The sequence below is a fragment of the Neophocaena asiaeorientalis genome, unplaced genomic scaffold, assembly GCF_003031525.2.
Source record: "Neophocaena asiaeorientalis asiaeorientalis breed wild unplaced genomic scaffold, Neophocaena_asiaeorientalis_V1.1 scaffold164, whole genome shotgun sequence".
Classification (NCBI taxonomy): domain Eukaryota; kingdom Metazoa; phylum Chordata; class Mammalia; order Artiodactyla; family Phocoenidae; genus Neophocaena; species Neophocaena asiaeorientalis.
Window position 1 is genome coordinate 2010760 of NW_020173727.1, and position 19160 is coordinate 2029919.

At 35.8% G+C, this 19160-nt stretch overlaps 1 protein-coding gene across 5 annotated transcripts in view; it reads left to right on the forward strand.

Moving 5' to 3' along the window:
* SEPTIN7 (septin 7) overlaps window positions 1-19160 on the forward strand; it is a 104058-nt gene that overhangs the window by 36660 nt on the left and 48238 nt on the right. For 2 of the 5 annotated variants that reach the window (XM_024750767.1, XM_024750766.1), the window contains exon 3: window positions 2245-2347. In XM_024750767.1, coding sequence (XP_024606535.1) covers window positions 2245-2347 — 103 coding nt within the window. Of the gene's footprint in view, window positions 1-609; window positions 696-2244; window positions 2348-19160 lie in introns of those variants that run through there. The other 3 variants (XM_024750769.1, XM_024750770.1, XM_024750768.1) reach the window with 3 other exon arrangements.

Genomic DNA, 19160 nt, shown 5'->3' on the forward strand with positions numbered 1-19160 from the left:
TTAAGTTATTACAAGTCACATTTACTTCGTCATTCATTTGTTACTGCTTGCCATCTTTAGCTTCCTTCCCTTTCCTGTATCTACAAGTTTGCATTTCTTCCAGTTCTTAACTTTAATTACTTGAAATATAGCACTGTATAAAGATTTTAACTAAAACATTGGCATTTATCTGAAGTGGGCTGTCTTAATCCAGTGACTGACAGAGCAAAACTGTATGAAATTTACATTTTTTTCTTCTTGGGATTTAAATTTGGTCCCTGTGTATCTTCTTGAAACATCATACTTTACACTTTTTTCACCGTTTCTTGTAAGACTTCAGGTACAGGGCATAGTAATTGTTCTTTATAAAAAGATAGATAGGAGGCCTCTGATTCTGTGTTTGATCAGGAGAGCTGCTGAAATGGATTAAAATTCATTGGGCCTTATATCTGACAAAAAATATTACCTTGACGTGAGTAGAAAAAAGTCTGCCTTCAATTTATTTGTAATTTACCTCTAATTTGTTGCGTTACATGTAAGTAACTTTCATTTTTTTTCCTCTATCTTTTACTACGTTCCAATGGATTTCTCTCTCCTGTTCGACTGAATGTGCCGTGTATGATTCTTGGAATTCCTCGTTTACTGTTCCTCTGTGGATCTGTCTGTTGGAATCTGGAACACTGGAATGATGGAAATGTGTTCTTTACAAAGTAGCTGTGAGTATGCTACATAATTTATAGAGAGGCTTTTTTCTGGTCTAAGTTAAATTTCAGTTATAGTTGGATGAAATATGAACCAAGGAAGCCTTAAATTTAATGCATATTCTTAGCTCTGCATGCAGTAGGCTTTCAAATATTTGACTTTAAAATATTCTGATCAGTATCCTAACTAGTATATTTAAAATTAGCCTTTCAGTTTAATTGGCTTACTTATCTTCTCAATATTTGTCTTAAAAATCAGTTTATATGAATTTTAAAAAAGGTAAAAATATTATGGATGGAATATTTAGTTACATATGTGATGCTAGTAAGAAATGCAGATTGCTGTTCTTTGTTAAATCCAAATGTATTGAATTAGTACGTTGATCCCATATGAGTTTTTTCGGATGAGAATTTAAATGTGGCAAAAATCTTTAAGAAAAATGTGTACCTCTTAGGAATATTTTGCCATTTTATATATATATACATATATATATTTTTTTTGCCGTACACGGGCCTCTCACTGTTGTGGCCTCTCCCGTTGCGGAGCACAGGCTCTGGACGCGCAGGCTTAGCGGCTGTGGCTCATGGGCCCAGCTGCTCCGCGGCATGTGGGATCTTCCTGGACCAGGGCATGAACCCGTGTCCCCTGCATCGGCAGGCGGACTCTCAACCACTGTGTCACCAGGGAAGCCCCTTGCCATTATATTTTAATGAATGAATAAGACCTACCCCTAAGTAAATTAATCAGTAAGACTCTACTCACTCAGATGGTCTGAACTGTGGACAGTATTTCTCACCAATGGGTAAGTTGAAAATCAGACTGATTTACTGTGACAATTTAGAAGTAGATTTCTTTGAATTACTCATGAAACTTATTGAGATCATCAAAGAATCAAAAACCACACAGAAAACTGAATTGAAATTTACTTTAAAACCTGGATAAATCTGATGTCCCTGATGATAGAGGCAGCAGGCTCATGTAAAAATCTTGAAGTGACATAATTGGACCTAGTATAACAGCTTGAAAGATAATGTTACTGACTGACATTGATCATGAGAGCTTTTAAGAGTTCATGAAAAATTTTAAACTCCACGTTTTGATTTTATTTCATGAATAAGAAGATAAATTTCAAGAAACTCCTGCCTCTGGTAATTAGTATGAGCAAAGGGGATGATTAAAAGAGTCCTTAGTATAATTTTAAGGGGATTTGAATTTTTTGTGAAAAATCCTTCCTTTTTTTTTAGTTGATTGGTTAGAATCTTATTATTAGTAAGTTACTATAAATTGAAATCTTTGCTCTGAGGCAGGTTTCTTTAATTTTTATGTTATTCCTTTGGGTTTTTATAACTGTCTATTGTCAGTCAACTTGTGCTCAATTCATTTTGTCCATTTCTGCAATTAACTAATACTTTTATTGGTAACACTGTAAAATCAGTTTGATTCACCATGAATAATATTAGTTTATATAGTTTTCTAAAAATAGGTTAATGAAGGGAATTTGAAATGTGTGACAGAAGTGATTTATTGATATATGAATAACCGGACTCCTTTTGCTTTTCTCAGCAACAGAAGAACCTTGAAGGCTATGTGGGATTTGCAAATCTCCCAAATCAAGTATACAGAAAATCAGTGAAGAGAGGGTTTGAATTCACACTTATGGTTGTGGGTAAGATATGATTTCTCACTAAAATTGAGTTTTGATATGTTTCCAACTATTAATGAACTCTGAATGATTTGAGAAAACAATAGCCCAAATAACTGCAGGGATCATGTGTTATATTTTCTTTTGTTATGCAAATACATTTAAAAATTTAACTTGATGGCATAATGGGATTTCAGTATTTTCTTGTAGATGGCACAGTTTTGGAAACTCAGTAAAAGTTGAGAAGAGGGGTGGGGGGTGTGTACTGGTTGAATAGAATGCTGGAGAAGTTCTCTTCAATCGATGATGCTACAAAAGGAAATAGCATCTGGTGGTTACTTACTACTCCAGGATATTTTCTTTTTTTTTTTTTTTTTTGACGGTACGCAGGCCTCTCACTGTTGTGGCCTCTCCCGTTGCGGAGCACAGGCTCCGGACGCGCAGGCTCAGCGGCCGTGGCTCATGGGCCTAGCCGCTCCGTGGCATGTGGGATCTTCCCGGACCGGGGCAAGAACCCGTGTACCCTGCATCGGCAGGCAGACTCTCAACCACTGCGCCACCAGGAAAGCCCCAGGATAATTTTATTCTCTGGCTCATATACTGTAGTGAAGCCATATCACATGAGTTAACTTAAACATATGTTCTCTGAATTTGAAAAAGAAGGATGGGGTAGAGGATCATAATCATGCAAATGATTACCCTGGGAATTCATTCATTAAGTATAAGCCCTGGAATTAGTGAAATATGATGACTCTCCTTGTTCTTTAGTTCACTCTCATTTTTCTTATGAGTGTGTTTTGTCCTGTGAGCACCTTTCCCTGCCTGTAGTCCATTTTAAGAGATTGTCAAGGGTTATTTTGACTGTAGGTTAGTAACATAATCATTATATATGCAAAAACACTTTACCATGTATAAGATTAGTTATCTTATCTTAAATGACTATAATATTTTCACCTCATATAGGCTGACTTTATAACCTAGCTCCTCAGTTTGATGCGATTTTGTTGTATTTCTCTCTCTGTTTTATGAAGGTAAAAGGCAGAATAGTGGATTGACTATATCCATGACAGAGAAAATTGAGTTGATGCTGGACCTTTATGTACTGTGCATTAAATTTGCTAATTACATTCAACTCCCGGTATTTTTATTTTGGTGTTGAATTAGATTAATTGAATTAGGTATGAAATACCCCTTCATTGAAGGGAAGAATATTTTATCAACTGACCAGAGTATTTTACTTGGGGGTAGGTTTGTGGCTGTTTGGAAATATCTGCATTGTAATAGTTCATAGTTAAAACATGGTGGTACAAAGTCTGCAAACTTGATACTTGGTAGAGTTGGTTAACTTGTCTGTCTCTGGTTGAGTAAGAAGCATAGTATACCTAGCTTGCAAACTGCTGGTGTAGACCAGAGGTGTGGGTCTAAATAGGTGGATAAAATATGCAGGACATACCTTTTCTTCCATAGATTGGTAACATAATCATTATATGTGAAGAAATACTACATCTTACCTTTACTATGTAATGTTAGTGATCTTAAATGGCACACCGTAGACAAATATAAGATCATTTTTTTTAATTTGTAGAAAACTTCCTAGGTGCATTAGGAGAACCATAGCAATTTCCAAAAAAATTTTAATATTAAAATTTAAAGAATAACTTCTTGGGGCTTCTCTGGTGGCACAGTGGTTGAGAGTCCGCCTGCCGATGCAGGGGACACGGGTTCGTGCCCCGGTCCGGGAAGATCCCACATGCCGCGGAGCGGCTGTGCCCATGAGCCATGGCCGCTGAGCCTGCGCATCCGAAGCCTGTTGCTTCGCAACGGGAGAGGCCACAACAGTGAGAGGCCCGCGTACCGCAAAAAAAAAAAAAAGAAAAAGAAAACAACAACAAAAGAGTAACTTCTTGAATGTATACTTAGTAGAGTAATATCTGGCGGTCCAGCCCAGATATTTGGTTTGAAATTTCTGTGACATTTGTCCAGATGAAATAGTTAATAACCAGCTGATCTTGATTTTTAGAGTAAATACACAATCTCTGAATGTAACTTTTCTGGTCAGTCCTTTTGTCAACTACAGCTTTTGTTTTTCTCTTCTTTGGTAAGACTTCAACTGTGGATAAAGGAGAATGGGTGTTAATATTGTTATTGTTATCCCCAATATACCTTGAACATTACTGTTTAATTAGCTATCTTTGTATAGACTTGTTGAGTGCAGGATCTAAATCTTTTCATCTACATAGTTGCAGTGTATAACACATAAAAGTCACCTTTTGGAACTTCCCTGGTGGTCCAGTGGGTAAGACTCCACGCTCCCAATGCAGGGGGTCCAGGTTCAATCCCTCGTCGGGGAACTATATCCCCCACGCATGTCGCAACTAAGACTTCGCATGCCGCAACTAAGAAGTCCGCATGCTGCAACTAAAAAGATCCTGCATGTCGCAACTAGGACCCGGCGCAGCCAAAATAAATATAAGTAAATATTCTTTAAAAAGTCATCTTTTAAGTAAATATTTAATACATTGTTTTTCAGACTTTAGGCCAAATCTAACAATGTTGTTTGTAAATCACAGAAAGCTAAGACTTTCCATACTTTAATATTCTTGACTTAGAGACTGCAAGCTATTCCTTATGAGCTAAGTCCTCATTTTTGAGATTTATGCTCAGAGCAGCTTTGGTTCTAATAACAATTCTTGGTTTGAGACTTATACATTGATACAAACTGAGAATCTGTATTTAACAGTTGATTTTATCTCTTTGTCCTTTGTTGGGAAACCTTTATCCAGTAACCTTGCTCCATAAGCAATATTTAGTATTTACTTGAGTGACTTTTTTGTATAAAAGAGGCATAATTTGTTTTCCCATATTTTCTTCCCTAAAGGAGCTAATAATTTTTATGACAATGTAAAGTATACATAAAAAGATAAGTAACATTTTTAGTAAGTAAATATAAGTTAGTAGAGTCATACAAAAATTAAGAGCCATAGATGTGTAAAGGTATAGGAGAGCTTTTCCCTGGTTCCCTGGTTGGAATTATTATTGCCTTACTTGAGAAGGAGGTATTAGGGCAGATTTTTGAAGAATAGAATTGGGATAGACATTGAGCAGGCAGTCCAGTTGGGAAAACAATAACCAAACCCTGCATAACTTATTATGTGCCAGGGAATATTTCAAGTACATAAAATACTGATATTTTATTATGTAACTCATACAGTCCTTAACAATAACCCTATGATGTAAGTATTATATTATTGTTATCTCCTTTTTAGAGATGAAGAAACTGAAGCATGGAGATGTTAGGTTACTTGCCCATGGTCACACTGCTAGCAGATGCCAGAACCAAACCTGGTCTGTTTCTCAGTCTGTTGTGTTCTTAGGCACTATGCAGAGGCTCATTTGGGAATACTGGATTAGTGCAGAGTTCAGTAGAGTGCGTCCAGTATGCCTTGAACTTGTATGATTCCAACTAGATATTGTTTTCCCTAATAAAATTAAAAGAGACAGAGGGACAGACAGAAAGAGGAAATGAATGAGAATTTTAGAGTAAAATAGTGCAAGCAATTTTTTCTGCCATTCTACTGGAATGAGTGCCTGTGCTAGGGTAGGCATGGTGGAAGAGGTGAATTCTCTGTTCCCCCAGTCATTTTCAGCTTCCACATACTTTTATATCATGAGCATCTCACCTTGCTGAGTTAGTCTAGGTGCCTTAATATAAACTAGTTACTTCTTATGTGATCAAAGAAACAGGTATCTGCTTTAGTGCAGGAAGAAAAACAAGTTGTCAGTTTATATGTAATTGTGCATTATGGATGATATATTTGGGGGCAGTTCAATATTAATTTGCACTGCATGTTGATTTTAGGATCTGACCCCGAAATGGTAACTTTATAATAGTTGGAAATAAGGCTGGAAGGGTAGGCTAGCCTAAACCTTCATTGCCTCCAGGATAAAAAGATTGGAATTCTTGATTTTGACTCTTTATTTGAAAATTTACTTTAAAACGCAGTGTCAGACATATCAAATAATGAAGACAGTTAGGTCTCTAATTCAGCAAGTGTCAAACCTATTCGGGCTTGGAATTTGAAAATCGTTTGTGTGCTTCTTAATTTTTGCTCTGAGAATAAAATGTTAATTCTAAAATCTTGATTTTACTAGAATCTTTCAAAGAGGTAGAACTCAGAAAGATTGTAGATTGCTTTATCTGACCAGAAAATATTTTGAAAAACAAGTGGCATTAAGTCTATTATTTTGGGTTCTTTGAAGATAAAATTCACAGTTCAATCATTTTTATAATATTAAGCTTTGCTAAATTTTTGTATCAGAGGTTTTCTTTATTGTCATAATGTATTCGACATATATCAAATGTTTTTAGTGGCACTGGCATTTCTGTTTTTTTTTAGGTGGAAGGGATCTTAGAATATGGTGGTTTAGGCATTTTTGGGATTCAAAGTTTATCATAATTTTTTTTTTTTTTTTTTTTACGGTATGCTGGCCTCTCACTCTTGTGGCCTCTCCCATTGCGGAGCACAGGCTCCGGACACGCAGGCTCAGCGGCCATGGCTCATGGGCCCAGCTGCTCCGTGGCATGTGGGATCTTCCCAGACCGGGACACGAACCCGTGTCCCCTGCATCGGCAGGTGGACTCTGAACCACTGCGCCACCAGGGAAGCCCTATCATAACGTGTTTTTGTGTATGACTTATTAGTAAAAGTTTAGGAGGTATTTAGTCAGTGATAGGATATACAATGACAGTCATAGATAATTTTCTCCCACCTTTTTGTTGGTGTTTGAAGTGATGTATTGATAATAACATCCAGAGTTAGTTGAAGAAATTGAAAGTAATATTGGCCATTTTGTATCTAAGCTGTTGGGCATTTAATGGAATTATGTTTAAGCCTGCAGTTAAGATATGTTGGATACTTGAAATACTTTGAGTAATATTTTAAAATTTTCTTCCCTGAGCTCTGTATTTTTATTTTACTTTTAGTAATAAAAGTAATTTAACCACTGATGATTGCACAACATTGTAAATATAGAAAAACCACTGAATTGTACAGTTTAAAATGGTGAAATTTATGTTATATGAATTTTATTTCAAAGAAGTAATTTAGCCAAAGCAGAGAGAATTTAGGGGGAAAAAACTTGTTCTTTTCTCATTATAAATAAGGTTTAGCTGGGTAGCTTGCATTCTTGTTAACAGAATTGATTTTTGTACTTGCTATTATGTACATTTCAATAAAGACATGATTTAAGTATTTTGCTGAAGTTATTTATGTGACATCTCTATTATTTTTTTAATTTTTAATTTAAAAAATTTTTAAATCATTTTATTTATTTATTTTTGGCTGTGTTGGTTCTTTCTTGCTGCGTGTGGGCTTTCTCTAGTTGTGGCGAGCAGGGGCTACTCTTCGTTGCAGTGTGTGGGCTTCTCATTGCGGTGGCTTCTTTTGCTGTGGAGCACGGGCTCTAGGTGCCCGGGCTTCAGTAGTTGCAGCACGCGGGCTCAGTAGTTGTGGCTTGCAGGCTATAGAGCGCAGGCTCAGTAGTTGTGGCGCCCAGGCTCAGTTGCTCGGCGGCATGTGGGATCTTCCCGGACCAGGGCTCGAACCCATGTCCCCTGCATTGGCAGGCGGATTCTTAACCACTGAGCCACCAGGGAGGCCCTAGTTTCATTTTTCTAAGAGAAGTGAAAAACCTTGATTCCTGTGAAACAGTCTGTGTAGACACCTTTATTTATTTTAATAGTTTTTTATCCAGTTAAATCTATATTCAGTTACCTATTAGCTCTTACTAGATGCCTTTCACTTCTCTAATACTAATTATTTTATTTCTTACTTCTAAGCTTATTTATCCTTCTGTATTTTCTTTCCTGTTCATTCAAATTCTAAACGAGAGGTTGAAGATTTTATCTTTTTAAAAGAACTGTTCCACATTTTAACATTACTTAAGTGCTCATTGGTTTGCTTGATTAGTTCCTACGGATGTCTCAGTAAAATGCTGCTTGCTTGCTCTGTGAAGCCATCCTTGATTTCCTTCAAACTGTACTTAGGTGTTCTTTATGTATTCCTACTGTATTTTTTGTTTAATTGTAACTATAGCTTGTTTCTCAACAAAATTACACTTTTTGATGGCAAAATGTCCCCAGTTCTAGCATTTAGTAGCTGTTCAATAAATAATAAAGTGAATTTATGTCTTTGCTTTTTATCAATTGTAATAGTCCATCAGAGGATAGCTGTTGGAATGGAATAGCTATAGGATGTTGGGATGAGATTATTCATCTGAATTAAACCTTTTTGCTCCTTGGCAGGTTTTTTTTTTTCCAAGCTGGATCATTAAATCAATTTAGTGAATCATTTAAAAGAATGAAAAATAGAAATGATTAGAAAATAGACTGCATTTTGCTTAGCAAGACTGTTGTTTCATGAAAGTTGTAAATTTGTACACATACATTTATACAGTACAGATAAGTATACCTATATATTTGTGTATACGGAGTTTTGATGAAAAATATGTGTTTGGGGTTTTTTTGTTTGTTTGCTTTTAACTGTAAACTGTGGTAAAGTAAGTTGGAAAGCCACTGCCCAGTGGGAGAGTCCAGTAGAGAATATCAAGAGAATTCGTTTAGAAGCAGATTTACATGAAGAGCAGAATTGAGGACTAGGAGTTAGAACACTGCTGTTCTGGTATCTCTAAGGACTATTCCAGTTCTAATGTTCTGAAACTCTACATAATTTAGCACGATGATGTAGAACACATTGTATGTGTTCATTACACAGTTTGTGTAATGAAATGGGTTTTCCCAAGCTGCTAATGATAGAACTGCAGAGGAGCGTCTGTGGTTAAGTGTTTATGTGCAATATACAAAGGAAAAATCCTCAAGGTTTAAGCTGCCTATGAATTTTCTACTTAACTAATACAGTAATACAGTATTATTTATATCAGTTGCTATAACTATATATGGTTAAGGAAAAATAATTTACCAAAGAATTATATGGTATAATGTCTCAGTGTGTTTCATGTGTCAGATATTAATAAATATTTCAAGGGGTTGGTGGAAATGATCTAAGGCTGTAGAATTGAGGTGCTGGGTAAAACAAAGATAAGCAAAAAAAAAAAAAAGATAAGCAGTTTCTTTAATTGTAGGACTTCTCAGAGCCCTTATAATCCCAAAGACCTAAACGAACGTGACTTTATTATAAATAGTGATCTAACTTTTTTCAAAACCTTATGAACAAACATTTCATGACTGTTTCATTCTTAGGCTTGAAGTGTAATACTCTTGAATGATGATGGCATGGGTTTCATGGGCTAGACTTCAAAGATAAAGAGGAAATGGGTTATTTTAACCTGCTGATAATGTTAAACTACAGGTATAATATTAGACTCTAGTTAATTACTCTTATTTTATAATTTTCATAAAGTATTTAACATCTTAAATTGTGTTAACAATATTTTGTTTTAATGAGGACAGAAAAAAATTTAATTCCAGTTATTTCCTTTTTAAAGTCAGTAAAATAAGGGAATGATAATGACTTTGTTGCAGAACGTTTATAGTGCATTTCAAAGTAAAATAAATGTGTCATTAATTTGGATCATTTAACAGATCTTAAAATATTATGTTAATTATAAAGAAATAGAAAATGTTACAGATAGGTATTCTGTTTATATTTATTGAATAATTTTGTTTTCTTAAGCTAGGATGTGTGATTCTGAATTTTGTTATTCGTAAATAATAATGATAAATAACTTGATTGAGGTTGTTTCCACAGATTCTTTAAGTAGAGTTGGAGTTGATGGGATTAATTTAACTCTCAGTTATTTTGCATTAGCAACGCTATTGCTTTCCGTTTACTAAAGCCAATGAGCAAGAATCTATTATAGTTATGTCACTTTGAGAGTATTAGGACAAAGCTACTATATTTTGTATTATGATTATAGGATATCTGACATTTTGGTTTGGAAGTAAATATCACTCTACTAAAGATAGGTAGGAATTAATAATTTAATGTCCGCATAACTTCCCTGCAGTCAACATTTCTTTTTTTTTTTAATTAATTAATTTATTCATTTATTTTTGGCTGTGCTGGGTCTTCATTTCTGTGTGAGGGCTTTCTCTAGTTGCGGCAAGCGGGGGCCACTCTTCATCGCGGTACGTGGGCCTCTCACTATCGCGGCCTCTCTTGTTGTGAAGCACAGGCTCCAGATGCGCAGGCTCAGTAGTTGTGGCTCACGGGCCTAGTTGCTCCGTGGCATGTGGGATCTTCCCAGACCAGGGCTCGAACCCGTGTCCCCTGCATTGGCAGGCAGATTCTCAACTACTGTGCCACCAGGGAAGCCCCAACATTTCTTTTTATTTATTTTGAGGCTAGTACCTGTTAGAATCATTATGTTGTCAACCTTACCCTTCTACTCTGTTCTCAAATGTCTCACATGTTTATTCCCCCCAAAAAAGAAAATTTTATAAATATAAACATTTTTATTTTCTAAAAGATGTAAATTCTAAAGACATTTAGTAAGGTGAAGTCCCTTTTTCTCCCTCCTTCATTTCCAGTCCCTTCTCTAGTAACAAGCATTACTAAGTTGTTAAAAGTTTTCTGGCATTTTTCTATAATTTTATATACACTAGTCATGCCCATGTAGATTTCTTTTGTATATAAATGGTACTGTGCTGTAAATACTATTCTGTGAATGTTTTTTTCCCTATCATTTAATATATTATACTTTTATTCATGTCTGTACATAAAGTAACTCATTCTTCAGAGTATGGGGTATTCAATACTGTGTGATTATCATGATTTATACAGTCTACTGTTGATGGACAATTAAACAATGCTTAATTTCCTTGAATTTTTAGGCACCCATATAAAAGCTTGTATAATGTACATTTCTAAAAGTAAAATTGCTGGGTCAAAAGGCATGTGCATTTAAGTTGTGATAGACTGCCAAATTGTTCCTCAGAAAAGCGATAGCATAGCACAAAAACAGAAACATAGATCAATGGAACAAGATAGAAACCCCAGAACCATAAAAATTGAGTCATTTGTTGAGACGTGGATGGATCTAGAGATTGTCATACAGAGTGAAGTAAGTCAGAAAGAGAAAAACAAATATTGTGTATTAACGCATATATGTGGAACCTAGAAAAATGGTACAGATGAATCGGTTTGCAGGGCAGAAACAGAGACACAGATATAGAGAACAAACATATGGACACCAGGGGGCGAAAACTACAGTGGGGTGGGGATAGTGGTGTGCTGAATTGGGCGATTGGGATTGATATGTATACACTGATGTGTATAAAATTGATGACTAATAAGAACCTGCAGTATAGAAAAAAAAACAAAAAAAAACACAACTAATTACTAAACTTTTTTTGGGTTATTTGTATGGAAATATGTTAACATAAGTGTTTCAGACATTACATGAAATTTCTAAAGATCTTATATGTTCTGGTATAATGTTATAAGTCATAATTCTAGTTATTGCTCTAAAATGTATATCTCAGAAATAACTAAATTTCCTTGTCAATTGCCTTATTATGAACTTTCATCAAATCTTTACCCATGGTCATTTTTAAGTCTTCTGTCATTTACAGACTGTTCTGGGTGTACTCTGATGCTTTTACAAAAATGTTCCTGTAAAAGGGTTTCATCTTCAAGGAATTCATGGAACAGACTCTGACAAGTACATGTTTCTGGTAACTGACTGTACTGCTGAACTGAATGAATAAGCATTTTCAGAACTCTGATGGAAAAGTGCTAACAAAAGATCAAGATGAAAAAAAATTAATTACATGGGACTGAGTGAACTGATGAGGATGATCATAATTTTTGTGACTTTCTGTTTGAATAAAAAAAAGAAAGAAACAATAGTGCAACAGTGGGGCGAGGTCCTGGTGCCTCCTCAAGGAATATACACAGCAATACCTTTGAGTTCTTCTGTGGAACTAAGGCTCCCACCCAGGTGGAAGATGGTAACTTCAGGCTGAGCACAAGATTCCTGGAATGCCACCCTGTTACCTCACCACCAACCAATCAGAAGAAAGTCTGCACACTGTGGAAGATAATAATGACCCTGACCCCCTCCGCTAATGAGTCTCCCTTTAAAAACTTTCATGGTTGAGCAGAATCTTTGGAGTTGGTTTTTGGACACAAGTTGCCAGTCTCTTGCATAAAGCAACCTTTCCATTCCTACCAGCACTTGTCTCTCAAAAGTATTAGCTTTTGAGCAGCGAGCAGCCAAACCTGAGTTCAGTAACATGGGGGCAGGAGTCCACACACCACCAAGCAATTCTCGGACACCATCTGAGTTTCCTACAGTCAATTCAATTCTGAAACTATCTACCTGGAGATAGCATCAGATTCTACAAGTTAAAGGCTCAATACTATAAGACTACCCCCTTCCCCCAGTTGCCACTTCAGACACCAGTCACAAGTCCAGGTCTTTCTGACCCACCAGCTGTAAAAATCAGAGCTTCCAATGACCCTTTCCTTGAGTTTCCATACCAGGGAAGAGCTAAATCGGATTCCTTGTTGGATCTGTTTCTTTGAGTTTAACCTTTGCTTTTTGTTGCTTTTGTTATTATAATCATACATAATGACCTGCCTTGGGACCCTGACCTGCTGTCTGAATGTTAAACCAAAGTGCCTTTGTTCAGGGAAACATCCTGACCCTGTCTACCTATGAATTGCTGCAGAAAAGAAGAAATTAACACATCTGCTCCCAGAGGCTGGCCATTCTAGGAGATATTTGAAAGGCTTATGGCCTTTTTACTTTACTTCCTCACCTCCTTCCCCTCTCTGTTCTATAAAAGGAGCTGGCATTCAGACCAAACTAATGTGGATTTTTGGGGACCCTTGTCCACCATCTTCTTGGTCTGCGGGCTTTTCGAATAAAGTCATTACTCCTTGCCTCAAAAAAAAAAAAGAAAAGCGGTACTGGTTTACAGTTCCAAGAGCCACTCTGAAGGTTGATCTATTTTCTTTAGGCTTAATTAGGCACAGGTTTTTCTCTGAACACCACTTTAGTCATATATCTTAGACTTTTGTATATATTACTCATTTTGTTTGTATTTGAGTAGTTTTTCAGATAAGAGTTGAGGGGAGATACTGTTTTATGTCTAAGTGGGCAAATGGGTTGTGTTATTTTGTTGTTAATTTATAATTTCACTGCTTGTAGTCAGAGAATATGATCTGTAGATTTCTGTGTTTTTCAGTACTGATTGATTTTCTTTATAGCCAAAACATGATCTGATTATGTAAGTGCTCCATAAGTATTTGAAAAATATGTTTTTTCTCTGGGTAGGAATTTTTGTATTTTTTGAAAATCAGCCATATTAATTATTTAGATCATTTCCATTTTTTAATCACTTTATCAGTATCTGAGAGGCCTGTTTGCCTTTCACTGTATGTGTTCTCTTAATTCCTCATTGTTTCTAAGTTTTTGTCTTATGGAATTTGTCCTTTTCATTTATGTTATCCAGTTTATTGACGTACAGTTATTAATAGTACTCTCATAATTTTTTTATTTCTGTAAAATTGGGAGTAATATCCACACTTTCTGATTTTAGTAATTTGAATCTTCTCTTTCTTTTATTCTCAATCAGTCTAGCTAAAAGAGTTGTTAATTTTGTTGATCTATTCCAAAAGCTAACTTTTGGTTTGGTTGATTTTTCTCTGTTGTTTTCTGTTTTCCATTTTATTTATCTCCTCTCTAACTTTAATATTTCCTTTCTTTTGCTGGTTTTGGGTTTAGTTCTTTATTTTTTAGTTCCTTATGTTGTAAAGTTAGATTGTTGATTTCAGATCCTCATTTTTATGTATGTGTTTACAGTTACAAATTTTTCTATTAGAAATGACTTTTTCGTATCTCATAAGCTTTGGTATGTTGTGTTTTCATTTTCTTTTTTTTTTCCATGGTATTTTCTAATTTACCTTGGGATTTCTTATTTGACCTGTTAGCTGTTTGAGTGTATTGTTTAATTTCCTTATATGTGTTAATTTTTTCATTTTCTTTCTGTTATTGATCTCGAGTCTCATTTCGTTGTGATAGGAAAAGATGATTGAAATCTTTTAAAGTTTATGGGTTTCCCTGGTGGCGCAGTGGTTGAGAGTCCGCCTGCTGATGCAGGGGACATGGGTTCGTGCCCCAGTCTGGGAAGATCCCACATGCTGCAGAGTGGCTAGGCCCATGAGCCATGGCTGCTGAGCCTGCGCATCCAGAGCCTGTGCTCTGCAACGGGAGAGGCCACAACAGTGAGAGGCCCGCGTACTGCAAAAAAAAAAAAAAAAAAAGAAAGAAAAAGTTTATCAAGTCATACTTGGTTTTATGGTCAGTCTTGAATAATACTCCCTGTGCACATGAGAAAAATGTGTATTTTGGTGTTGTTGAATGGAGTATTTTGTCTATGTTTATTAGGTCCAGTTGGTTTATAGTGTAGTTCAAGTCCTCTGTTTTCTAATTTATCTTCTGTCTGTTTCTTCTATCCATTATTTAAAGTGGAGTATGGAATTCTCCAATTATTATTGTAAAACTGTCTATTTTCCCCTTCAAAATTTTGTCAGTGTTTCCTTTATATATTTTGGGGCTCTGATGTTTGGTGTATATATGTTTATAATTCTGTAATAATATCCACTTCATGAATTGACCCTTTTTTAATAATAAATCCTAATTTGCATCTTGTATCAATTTTTTACTTAAGTCTCTTTTGTCTGATACAAGTATAGCCATCTCACCTCTTCTGATTACTGCTTACATGGAATATCTTTTTTATCCTTTTACTTTCAACTTGTATGTGTCCTTAGATCTAAAGTCTTTAGATCTTACAGATAGTATACAGTTGGATCGGGTTTTTTTTAGCCATTCTGGCCATCTGTGCCTTTGATTAAGACATTTAATCCATGTACATGTAAAGTAATTACTGGTAACAGAGAATTTAGTTTTGTCATTTTGTTGTTTTCTGTATGTCTTACAGCTTTTGAATATATCATTTTCTCCTTTACTGCCTTCTTTTGTGTTTAGTTGATGTTTTGTAGCATCACGTTTTGATTCCCTTTCTCATTTCCTTATTTGTATATTCTGTAGATGCTTTCTTTGTAGTTATCATAGACATTATATATAAAATCTTAAATTATAATAACCTAACTTGAATTTATACCAATTTAATTTTAATTACATATACAAACTACTCATATACAGCCCCCACATACTTTTTTTTATTATTGATGTCTCAAATTGTATCTTTGAACATTGTGTACTCAGTAACACAGACTTCTAATTATTTCTTATTCATTCGTCTTTCAAGTCTTACAGAAAATGTAAAATGGAGTTAGAAACCAAAATTATAATAATACCAGTTTTTATATTTGTCCATGTATTTACCTTTACTGGGGATCTTTATGTGGCTTTGAGTTATTGTCCAGGGTTCTTTCATTTCAACTGAAGGACTCCCTTCAGCATTCCTGTGGAGGATGTGTAGTGATAATGAATTCCCTCAGTTTTTGTTTATCTGGAAATATCTTAATTTCTACCTCAGCTTTTCAGCACAATTTTGCCAGATGTAGAATTGTCATTTGACAGTTTTATCATCACATTGTCTTCTGGTCTCCAGAGTTGCTGCTGAGAAATCAGCTGCTAATCTTATTGATGATACCTTCTATGTTGCTTCTCTCTTGCCGCTTTCAAGTTTCTCTTTTTGTCTTTGTTTTTTATCAGTTTGATCACGATGTGTCTCAGTGCGGGTTCCTGGGTTTATCCTACTAGTTCAGTGAGATTCTTGGATTTGTAGATTGATGTCTGTCATCAAATTGGGGAAAAATTTGGTCATTTTTTTTTCCTTCAGATAATCTATTTGACCCTTTCCCTTTTTCCTTCTAAAGCTCTCATACTGTATATAATAGTTCAATAAATGGTGTCCCACATAGATCCCTTAGGCTGTGTTTTTCTTCATTCTTTTTTCTCCTTAGACTCAATAATTTTAATTGTCCTATCTTCCAAGTTTGCTGATTCTTTTTTAGACATGCTCAATTGCTTTTGAACCTCTCTAGTGAATTTTTTCAATTGTGTGTTTCAGCTCCAGAATTTTTGTTTTGGTTTGGTTTGGTTTGGTTTTTTTACACAATTTCTATTCCTTTGTTAAATTCTGGTTTTGTTCTTACATCGTTTTCCTGATTTCCATTAATTGTTCATTGTTTTCTTTAGCTCTTTGGACATATTTAAGACAGCTATTTTGTTTAATTTATTATTATTATTTTTTTGCTATTTAAATTTATTTACTTATTTATTTGGCTGCACCAGGTCTTTAGTTTTGGTATGTGGGCTCTTAGTTGCGGCATGCGGGATCTAGTTCCCTGACCAGGGATTGAACCCAGGCCGCCTGCATTGGGAACGCAGAGTCTTAACCACTGGACCACCAGGGAAGTCCCTAAATTTATTTATTTAAAAAAATTTTTATTGGAGTATAGTTGATTTACAATGTTGTGTTAGTTTCAGATGTACAGCAAAGTGAATCAGTTATACATATATCCACTCTTTTTTAGATTCTTTTCCCATATAGGCCATTACAGAGTATTGAGTAAAATTCCCTGAGCTGTACAGTAGGTCCTTATTAGTTATGTATTTTATATATAGTAGTGTATATATGTAAATCCCAGTCTTCTGATTTATCCCCCTGACCCCCATAACCATAAGTTTGTTTTCTACTTTGTTTCTACAAAACTCTTATCTCTGTTTTGTAAATAAATTCATTTGTACCCCCCTGTTTTTTAGATTCCACATATAAGAGATATGATGTTTATCTTTCTCTAAGACAGCTATTTTAACGTCCTCATCTAGCAAGTCCACTATCTGTGCTGCTTCAGGGATGGTTTCTGGGATTTTGTTTTGTTCCTTTTTATGGGCTGTGTTTTCTGTTTCTTTGAATGCTTTGTGCTTTGTTGTTGTTGAAAAATATGCATTTGAAAAAACTCACCCTGCCCTGTCTTTGCAGACTTGGTCATATGTCAGGGCAGATGTCTGATGATTAGCTGGGCATGCTCTGAACCTAGAGATCCAGCCTAAAGTGAAAGTTTAATGCCTTTTCACAACTTTTCTGAGCATGTTTATTGCTTGAGCCTGTATGTGGCTTTCTCAGTTTCCCCTGCATACATGGTTTCTTTTGAATGTCTTAATTCTCCAAGGAGTTTTACCTCAGCATCTCCTCAAGGCCTTAGGTGGTCTGTTGTGTCTCTCCACCCATAATTTTTTGCTCCAGGCATCTGTAGTCCTCCTGCACTTTAACCAGTGTTGCCCAGTGCTTCTCCAACCTGAAATCCCAGTTAGGCAACACTTGTCCTTCTGATAGCCCCAAAGAGGTTAGAATGTTTTATCTGAGTAAAGTCTGCTCTGTTCCTTCTTGTTTGAGGGAATGATGCTGAAAACTCAGCCTCTGTGCACTGGTGCCAAGTCGAATCTTGGAGACAGAGTTTTGGGTGAAGTAGAAAGTAATAGCTTTATTGCTTTGCCAAGCAAAGGGGGACACAGCGGGCTTGTGCCTTGAAAACTGTGTGTCCCAACCCAGGAGGATTTGGTGAGGAGTTTTATAGCAATGGTTCAAGGGCAGGGTTGCTTCTAAATGAAAATATTGTAGATACTTCTGATTATCCCCAAGTACTTGGGTTTTATTCTAGTCTTTCCTCCTTTATTCAAGGTTTAAGAGTTTAGAAAGAAGCAGGTATGGGGAACCTATAACTTATTTTCCCGTGACTTAGAAACTTCTACGTCTAGAAAAAAGGATATTCTCCCTCATTCAAAGGGAGTAAGCCCAGACCACCTACAATGGTTCTTACCTTTCTTTTTTTCTTCTTTCTTTAAAATTTTATTTATTTATTTTTGGCTGCTTTGGGTCTTGGTTGCTGCACACGGGCTTTCTCTAGTTGCAGCGGGCAAGGGCCACTCTTCATTGCAGAGCACGGGCTCTAGGCGCACGGGCTTCAGTAGTTGTGGTGCATGGGCTCAGTAGTTGTGGCTCACAGGCTCTAGAGCACAGACTCAGTAGTTGTGGCGCACGGGCTTAGTTGCTCCGCAGCATGTGGGATCTTCCCGGGCTAGGGAATCGAACCTGTGCCCCCTGCATTGGCAGGCGGATTCTTAACCACTGTGCCACCAAGGAAGTCACCCGGTTCTTACCTTTCTTGAGAGCCAATATCAAAAGAACTCAACCTATAAATAGAAATAGTAAGGTTAATATTGTGCTATCAGTTATTTAGGCTAAAGATGCCTATTAAACTCACTGAACTATTAACAATAACTAGATTCTTTAACCTGGTGCCATATTAATTGATAATTATTATATGACTTTTAATCTATTTTAACTTTGTATTTTATATATCCTGAAGCTGTTTCTATTTTAGTAAAAAATATCTGTACATTTGGTATGGTGTACTAGACTTGACATGAAGGGTCAGAGAAGAGTATGTGAATCTTAGTGGAAATCGTGTCTTACCTCTCTCCTACTTCAGGCAGGAGCATTTTTATAAAAAGTAATTACCCATGATTTTTTGGAGTCTGGTTTATAGAGAAGTACCCTTTATACTTAAGCTGATTGGTATATGGGTAAATTGGAAGTATTTTTTTGTGGTTCACTTTTGTACTAAGATGCATTGTGATTAATTTTTCTTCTTTTTATCAGCAGATTTCTACTTTTTATAGCTACATGATTTGTTTCCTTGGTCATTCATTGTCTGTAATAAATGTTTATACTTTTATTTTTTATTTCACTGAAGCAGCAATATATAATCCAACTGGGATGTTTTCCTTCATGACTAACTTTCATCTCTAGGAATACATTACTGTTAAAAATGGT